At 64.2% G+C, this 8764-nt stretch overlaps 1 protein-coding gene across 6 annotated transcripts in view; it reads left to right on the top strand.

The window, feature by feature from the left end:
• MIDN (midnolin) overlaps nucleotides 1-6417 on the top strand; it is a 7665-nt gene extending 1248 nt beyond the window's left edge. Inside the window, exons 2-8 of one of the 6 annotated variants that reach the window (XM_040629714.1) lie at nucleotides 91-178; nucleotides 362-424; nucleotides 2384-2512; nucleotides 2598-2912; nucleotides 3082-3226; nucleotides 3435-3695; nucleotides 4374-6417. In XM_040629714.1, coding sequence (XP_040485648.1) covers nucleotides 91-178; nucleotides 362-424; nucleotides 2384-2512; nucleotides 2598-2912; nucleotides 3082-3226; nucleotides 3435-3695; nucleotides 4374-4654 — 1282 coding nt within the window. In that variant the 3' untranslated portion in view covers nucleotides 4655-6417. Of the gene's footprint in view, nucleotides 1-90; nucleotides 179-361; nucleotides 425-2383; nucleotides 2513-2597; nucleotides 2913-3051; nucleotides 3227-3434; nucleotides 3696-4373 lie in introns of all 6 variants that reach the window. The other 5 variants (XM_040629713.1, XM_040629712.1, XM_040629717.1 and 2 more) reach the window with 5 other exon arrangements.
• The last annotated feature ends 2347 nt before the right edge of the window (nucleotides 6418-8764 follow it).

The raw sequence follows: 8764 nt of genomic DNA, 5'->3' as shown, positions 1-8764 counted from the left end.
CCCCCCCCCCCCCCCCCCCCCCGCCCCGGCCCGTGCTTCCGCGTCGCTGCCTTGTCTCCTTGGCCTCACCCTCTTCCTTCCTCCCCCCAGCCGGCTCAGTTCGGGGAAGCTGCAGGAGTTCGGCGTGGGGGATGGCAGCAAGCTGACGCTGGTGCCCACCGTGGAGGCGGGCCTCATGGTAAATGGCTGGGGCACAGTGCCCCAGAGGCTTTGGCGCAGGCGGGCAGCCCCTTCCCCTGAGAGCTTGGTTCCCAGCACACACCCTGCCAGGGTAGCCCCCGCCAGCAAGCAACTCCCCTGCCCTGGCGCCCCAGTGCTCCGACCAGAACGCACGCTCAGAGCGGCTTCTCCTCTGTTTCAGTCCCAGGCCTCAAGGCCAGAGCAGTCTGTGATGCAGGCCCTGGAGAGCCTGACCGAGACGCAGGTAAGACCCGCGCCGGTCCCTCCCAGACCAGGGGGAGGCGGGGGGTGCTCCCAGGAGACCCACAGGGAGGGAGGGGCGCACCGCCCAGCCTTCCTGCCAGTTTGGCCTGGTCACCCAGCTTCCTCTTCCTCCTCCCCCCTCGCACTCACCACCTGACCTTGAGGGCCTTCTCTCCCACGGTGGCTGCCATGGGGGGAGGGGGCTGGGCTTTCACAAGCCTGCCTGCGGGGGTGACCTTGGCCCACGCTCCCACACCGAGGGCCCCAGGTCCCCAAGCCCCATACTGAGGAGCACCCGCTCCACAGCCACTGCGGTTTCCCTAGGGTGACCTTTTTTTTCTTTATTTTTTTTTTTTAATTTCGGGGGGGGGTGGGCTGGAGGGGCCAGCCTGGGTGACACTCCATCCGCCTTCTTTGACCCCATTGTAAGGGGTGGGGAGTCACCCCTCCCCCTTCTCCTTTTGGTCTTTGTTCACTGCCCCTAAAGGGGGAGGGGGGCACCCAGCCCCAGGGCCATAGCCTAGACAGGATGTTAGGAAAATATTTAGCAACTAGCCAGGAGCTGAGGAGGAAGGCAGGGACTGGCCCACAGCCGGGTTCCCGGTTTTGTTGCAGCCTTTTTTTTTTCTCTTTTTTTTCTTAATACCTCCTCCTTTCCTCATTTTTCTGGCGGCGGGGCCCTCCTCCCAGGAGGGTGACACAGGCCTCAGCTATCCGCCTGCTGCCAGGGTGGGGGAAGCAGGCTGCTGCCCGCCCCGGCTAGGGGGTGGGCTGGGCTGGGCTGGCCGCAGGAAACCTGCTCAGCCGCTTCCCTTCCTCCTGCCCTGAGGCCCTCGCCCCCTCCCCGACATGTAGCATCCTGTCCTCACCAGCTACCTAGGAGGAGGAAGAGGGGCGCTGGAGCTGGGTGGTCTGCCATCAGGAGGGCCAGTGGGCTGGAGGCAGAGCTGGGGTCCCTGGAGCCGGGTGGGGGGCCACACTGGATTTCCTGGTGAAGATGTGAACCGAACCCTCTGCTCACGGGGGGGCCTGTGGTTGGCAGGGGGGCCAGGGGTGTCTTTGGTTCACATCCGCCCCAGGGTGCCTGCGTCAGGAGGGGGGGCACTGGGCGGAGTGACTGGGCTCCCAGGGCTGTTTCCCCGCCTGGCACCGAGTCATGCCCTCCTGTTCGCCCTCCCCAGGGAGGAAGTTGCAGGGCGGAGGGGTGGAGGGGGTACTCCCCAGCTGCTCTTGGGAAGCCACCCCAGGCCCTTCCTGCAAGGGGAGTCTCTGGGGCTGGGGGGCATACAGACCAGGCTTCGGGGTGGGGGCTGCACACTGCCCGCCTCCCTGGCCTCCTCCCCACGGCCCCCAAGTGGAGGTTACGCCAGCCGCTGCCAGCGGAGGGCTGGGAGGTGGTGGTTCTGAGTCATCCCGGCCTATGTCACTTCTCAGAAACCTCCACCCCCCCCCACCACCACCACCATCCTGGCCCCTGGGGAAAGCTCAGCACTGGCCAAGCTCCAGAGGACGAGCCCAGTGCAGACTGGGCTCAGATGCGCCCCCCCCAACCACCCACCAGATTTGAGGGTTTGTGTTGGGGCTGTGTGGAGGTCTCACGGGACTCAGGCCTCAGAGAACTGTCTGGGCCCCCTCCTGCAACAGCTAAGCCTCCCCCTCAGCCTCAGCCCCACCCAGGACAGATAAATATTTATCTTGAGAAAGCAAAGGTTAGGAAGAAGAATTTGTCCAGGAATTCCCGCCCACTTGCTGCCTGGGTGGTTTAACTGGGAGGGGGTCTGAGATTGGCTCCTCTCCCGCATTCACAGGCAGAGGATCGGGGGCCGGGAGGGTGGGGTTATTCAAGGGCAGTGACTGCTGACGGGGCCTTGCCCCCTCTGGCCTCAGTTTCCCCTTGAAAGAACCAAGCTGGCCAGGGAGGGCCAGGCCCCCCCATCTGACCCGCCTCTGTCCCCCACAGCCCCCAGTGGCGCCCGGGCCGGGCCGGGCTGGCGGAGGCGTCTTCCGGAAATACCGATTCATTTTATTTAAGCATCCGTGGCACCGACAGGGACCCCAGAGCCCAGAGAGGGGCGGCGAGAGGCCCCAGGTCACGCAGCGCGGGGGGCCGGGGCCGGGCCGGGCTGGGGGCGCAGCAGGCGGGGGCCCTGGTGCTGACGGGCCCCTCTCTGCAGGTCAGTGACTTCTTGTCCGGCCGCTCACCGCTGACCCTGGCGCTGCGAGTGGGCGACCACATGATGTTCGTCCAGCTGCAGCTTGCCGCCCAGCACGCCCCACTGCAGCACCGCCACGTGCTGGCCGCCGCCGCCGCTGCCGCTGCCGCCGCCCGCGGGGACCCCAGCGCGACCGCCCCCGTGTCCTCTCCCTGTCGGCCCATGTCTGGCACTGCCCGAGTTCCCCCGATGTCCAGCAGCCCCGCCCCTGCGTCCCCCTCACCTGTCACCGCCGGCTCTTTCCGATCGCACTCAGCTTCTGCCACCTGCCCTGAGGTGAGTCCGGGGAAGAAGGCTCATTCTCGGACTTTCCCTGGACTTGGGGAGGCTCGGGGCTCCAAGGCCCCGATGTGCGCTTTGGACGAAAGGCCGGCCCCAGACTCTGGACTCCAGGGACTGTCCTTGCCCCCCACAGCTTACCTGCCTCCCTCTCCCCGACCAGCAGATGGACTGTTCACCCCCTGTCAGCGCTGGTGCCAGCCCGACTTCCACCCCCGGGGGGAGCCCCTCCTCCCGCTCCCGCAAACCCGGAGCCGTCATTGAGAGCTTCGTGAACCACGCCCCGGGGGTCTTCTCAGGGACCTTCTCTGGTAGGTTTCATGGTACCCCTGCGCCACCCCCGTCCCCCTGGGTCTCCTGGCACATGCACGATCACGCAGGAGGCTGGGGGCCCCCCCGTGTGCCTCACTCCCATCCTGGGGTCCCAGCTGTCTGCGAATGCAGCTCCCCCTCCCCGCGCTTCACAGGCCACACGTCCATCACTCAAGCACTCACCAGCAACCCCCCTGCCTCCCGTAGGCACACTGCACCCCAACTGCCAGGATAGCAGCGGGCGGCCGCGGCGTGACATCGGCACCATCCTACAGATCCTCAATGACCTTCTGAGTGCCACGCGGCACTACCAGGGCATGCCCCCATCCCTGACCCAGCTGCGCTGCCATGCCCAGTGCACACCCGCCTCGCCTGCCCCGGACCTCAGCCCCAAAACTACCTCCTGTGAGAAGCTGGGGGCCACAGCCCCGGCCTCCCTGAGCCAGGCCCGCACNTGCAAGCCACTGGGTGAGTGTCCGGCACGCCCCTCCCGCGCTTGGGCTGCGCCAGGCCCCCTGCGCGTTGCTCAGAGCAGCTGACCCACGGGGGGCTGGGGGGGCCAGCAGCTGCTGCTCGCCCTGCTCTGCACAAGAGTGGAGAGAAGGGAGCATGTGTGTTGGGGGCACAAAGTGTCCTTGTCCTCTCCTGAGCGGGGTACTTCCTTCTTACCCTCCCCCCCAGCACCTTGTCCAGATGGCAGGTGCAGCCTCTGTGAATGGCCAAGTCTGATGAAGGAGGGGGCTGGGGCTGCTCCAGGGGCAGCTTGTGTGCCCCAGAGACCCAGTTATCCCCAGTAAATCCTGAGTCTCCCTGTTCTGCCTGGCGGGCCCCCAGCCCAGGTCATGAAAGGGAAACCAAGGCACCAGCCTGAGGGCTCACGTTCTCCCTGATACGCGGCCTGGTGGTGGGCCGAGTGCCTGCCTTGGACCCGGCCTTGCCGGCACCGAGCCCGCAGCTGTTGGGGCTCGAGACGCCTTGCGTCTGAGTAAATCCACGGGGCCCAGGGCTCCGCTGGAGATCCGGTAGCCCCTCCGGAGCGGGGTTCCTCTGCATCGCAGCCAGGAAGGCTGGGTTGTGCCTCGTGCTTGGGGGGTGTCTGGCCTCTGCCCTGAGGGGCTCGGGGTCACAGTCACTACCTCCTTCCAGGGGACCGGCTGCGGCAGACGGAAAACCGCGCCACCCGCTGCAAGGTGGAGCGCCTGCAGCTGCTGCTCCAGCAGAAACGGCTCCGCAGGAAGGCGCGGCGCGACGCCCGGGGCCCCTACCACTGGCCGCCCAGCCGCAAGGCCGGCGGCCGCAGCGACAGCAGCGGCGGAGGGGGAGGTGGCGGGCCCAGCGAGGCCTCCGGCTTGGGCCTCGACTTCGAGGACTCCGTTTGGAAGCCGGAAGTCAACCCTGACATTAAGTCAGAGTTCGTGGTGGCCTAGGACCCGCGTCCCTCGCCCCACCACCCTGGGCCGAGAGTCCCCCCTGCGCGGAGGGCAGGCGGTCAGGGCAGCGGGAGGCCCCTTCCCTCCCCACCAGCTTCCTTCTGGTTTTTTGTTTTGTTTTGTTTTTATTTCGTTTTGTTGTTTTGTTTTGTTTTTTTTAATTGCCATTCTTACCATGGTTTTCCGAACTCTCCATGGACTTGGTTCCTGCCTCCTTGGTTCAGCTCACACTTCCCCGCCTCTTCCTCCGTCGCCGGCTCCCGTCCTCGGCCTGAGCTGGGTCCTTCCCCGCCCACTTCCCAAGCCCCAGATATGTAGCAGTCACTCCAGATGGTTGAGAGTGGGACGAGACGAGGGAGCCGCCCCCACCCCTTCAGGTTTAAGTCAAAAACGTAGATGCCTCATGATGCACTTTACAGACGGGCAGGGCCTAGGAGGGAAGCCCCGCTGCAGCTGCACCCCGGCCTCCAGGGCGGCCGGCAGGCCCCACGGCGACCTGAGACTGCCTGCGCCGCCCGGCCAGGTCTCCTCCACATCTGTGCTTTTTTCTCTTGGTCTCTTTTTCCAGGAAAAAAAAAAAAAAAAAAAAACAAGGCGTTTCAGTAGGCTGACCCCAGCCTGCCTCGGGGTTCAGGTGGGGGTGTGGGGCCCTCTCCTAGGAAAGAGAGGGAGGGGGACGGACCAGCCCCCAGCCTCCACGTCCACGCACTGTGCCATTTCCTCCTGCCCCACCCCCTTTTTGTTCTGAGCTTGGGGTATTTATAGACTATTAATTTTCTGAGCCAATAGTGGTTGGGAGTCTCTTGAAAACTCGGGAGAGAAATGGTTGGGGGGACAGGGGAAATAACCCCCAGCCCTCCTTCCTGGCCCAACCTGAGGGATCTGGGCCTGTGGGCTGTGTCTGAAGGCCCTCTGGCAGCCAGGAGGGGAGGGGGTGCTGAGCTGTGAAGCCCCAGGTAGGGGTGACGCTGTGTAGCATTAACCCCCTTGGGGGGGGTCGCTGCTGGTCTGAATTGGACCCTCCCCACTCGTGCCCTTATCCCCAGATTCCCCTGGGGCAGAGGGACAAGCCCTCTACTGGGGCCATTTCAATGGGGGTGGAGTTTTTTTTTCCTATTCACTTATTTTTTACTGATAATGGAGATGATCGGGCCCTACCCCCTGCCCCCCCAGTCTTGTCCTTGCCCCACCTTTCTGTCCTCCAGACACCCCCACCCCCTGCCTGTTCCTCCCTTCATCCTATCGTAGGTGAACCCCCCCATTATGTGTTTAAAGTTAATGGTTTCAGATGTGAACATCATGTGTTAACTGTAGCTCTGTAAACTTTTTTGTGGGGGGGGTGGGGAGGGAGGGGTCAGAGGGTAGGGGTCAAGGACTTGTTTTTGTTTGTTTTATTTTCCAAAAAAAAAGAAAAAAAGAAAAAGGAGAAAAAAGGAGTGGGTTTGTTTTTGAAGAACTGTCTTGGATACCTATTTAAATGTGTTCTGTTGTGTTTGTTTTTTTGTTTTTTGTTTTTTTCTTTTTAACGATTTTTAAATAACACCTGTGCCTCCGCGGGTCTGAGGGTGGAGGCCCCAGGCAGGAACCAGCCCGCCCCCCTCCGCCCTCACCAGGCTCCCCCAAGAAAGCATTACCCACCCTCGGGGGTCGGGCTGTGGGGTGTCCGGGCACCTTGCGTGAGTTTCCTGTATGAAAACAAAATTGGGAAAGATAAACCTATACAAACACCGTGATTTCAAGTAATAAACAGAAAATGAAACAAGTGAATGTGCTGCCCACTTGTGGGGGGTAGAGGGGTCTTGGCCATCACAGAGGGGCTGCCAGGTGTGACGGGTGGTCTTAACCTGCCTGGGAGTGGCACGGTGAGTGGGTCTTTCCTTCGAGAAGAGGGCTTGGGGCGATCTGGTGGCCAGGTAAGACGCTGAGTTGTCCCGCCACCTCGAGTAGCGGGAGCTGGAAAGTGGGTGGGGGTCGCATCCCAGAACAGTTCCCACGTTCCCTCCCTGGCTTGAGGTGAGGGTGGGCAGGAAGTTGCCCCAGCAGGGGAGGGAGGGGCCGGCCACTTCCCGGTACCCAAGGCCGGAAGTCCTGCAGGGTGTGGGCACATGGCTGCCTGCTTACAGTGCGCCCTGGGTGGGGCCTGGGTTCCTGGCTCTGGGAAGTGGGCTGGGGACTGGCCCCTGGAACTGTCAGCAGGGATGCCTGACCACACACCCTGGGCCTCAGTTTCCCCAGCCACTGACAGGGAGACTGCTCCAACTGCGGGGTCGGGCACGAGGTACTGCATGGGTGGGCCCCTGACCTGAGCCCCCTCCTGGGTGCCTGGCCTCTAGAAGCTCTCTAGCGGCGATCAGTGATTCCCCAGGGCTTGAGGCTTGTGTTCAAGGCCTCTGGCCTGGCTGTCCCAGCCTTGGGCGAACTCTCACCCTCTCTGGCCTCACCCTGGCCTTGCATTCCAGCGCTCCCCAGCCCTGACGGTCATGCATCAAGCCTCCAGGCCTTTGTCCCGGCCGTGCCCTGCACAGGAACACCCCTCTCCTGGCCGCCCTTGCTCTGCCTGGGTACTTCCTCAATTGGCATCTCCCCAGGGGCCGGGCCAGGGGCAAGTCCTCTGGGGTCCCACTGTCATCCGCCTTGGGGCTGAGCAGAAACAGGACGATAACAGCATCATCTCCCCTGTACTTCCTCAGTTAACAAGCACTGCCACCTAAGAGTTGCAACTAATTATAGTTCCATTTAATAGATGAGAGAACCCCAAGCCCAGAGAAACATCAGTTGCCCTAGAGGATTGGGGTGATTGTCAAATCGGTGACCACCTGCTCCTGGGCAGATTTCAGATGGCCCAAGCCCTTGCCCTCCCAGCTCCAGCTCCAGGGAACCCAGGGTCAAGGGACACAGGTCCTGTCCCAGGAGTGTCCTGGGAGCATCTCCACAAGGCCCTCCTGCCCCTCTCCCTGCCCAGTCACCCCCAAATCATCACAAGCCCAAGCCCACCCACGGCAGGAAGGCAGGATGCCACACGTCAGGCTGATCCCTCCAGACCTCAAAGGCAACGGCCACAGGTCAGAGGTGTGGGTGGGACAGCTCAGGTGGAACCTTCCACCCACGCGGCTGCCCCCGGGGGTCACGGCTGAGGGGTGTACCCAGGTGATTCTACAGGGCTGGGTGGGGGCTGTGGAAGGGGGTAGAGGCACCCGCTGAATCACAGGTGGAATCTCAGGCTGTGTGTGCGCGCTGCAGGGGGGGGGGGCACTTGCCCTGCTGCCCGGGAACCCACCCCTCAGGGCGCTGCCTGGCACCCAGCCCGGGAGTCCAAGGGTCACGGCCCTGCCCTGGGGTCCTCAGAGGACAACACCCTGGTGGGGGCTTCGGGCCACTGGCCTCCTCCCCCCTAGGCGGGCGCGCAGGGCACACACCTAGCCAAGGGGAGGTGCCCGGCCAAAGGGAGCTGCGGCCAAAGGGGCTGCAGGCTAGGCCATGTGAAAGAAAGGTAAACTGAGGCCCACCGACGGCTGGGGCCGCGGAGATCGCAGGGGGCGGTGTCTGCCCTGCACCGCCCCCTCCTCCCATTGAGGAAAAAGCTGAATGGGAGGGGGTGGCCCCCGGAAACCCGCAGGAATGGAATCGCGGTTTCCACGGCAACGTGCCGCGAAACGGGCCTGACGTCACCGTGGGGAGGGCGCCCCGCCCGCCCCCGTCCGCGCGTCGGGGGGCGCAGGCCGCGCCCGCCCCGGGGGACGCCTCACTGGTGGCCCCGCCGTTCGCTCCTCCGCACGCACCAATGACAGCGTGGCGTTGACGCCGGAAGGTGGGACTGCGCCCGGGCCGGCTGAGTGCGCAAGCGCGCGCGGAGGCGGGCGGCCCCCTCCCTGTGGTCGCGCGTCTGCAAACTTGGGGGCGGGAGGCGCGCCGAGGGTCTGACGGCTCGGCAGCGCCCGGACGGAAGAGGGGGCGTAGCGGAGGGCGCCGCACGTGGACCCTCGCACCGCCGCGTTCGCGCGCATCCCTCCTTCCACGTCCAGGCATTGTCTGCTGCCCCCTCCTCCTCGCCTGGGTGACACGACCTCGGGATTGGGGGAGCATGCAGCCCCCGGGCGGGGGGGGGGG

This window comes from Ursus maritimus, unplaced genomic scaffold (genome assembly GCF_017311325.1).
Source record: "Ursus maritimus isolate PB19 unplaced genomic scaffold, ASM1731132v1 scaffold_14, whole genome shotgun sequence".
NCBI lineage: Eukaryota > Metazoa > Chordata > Mammalia > Carnivora > Ursidae > Ursus > Ursus maritimus.
The sequence above is the reverse complement of the archived record's forward strand: the minus strand, read 5'-3'. Positions and strand labels throughout refer to the sequence as shown.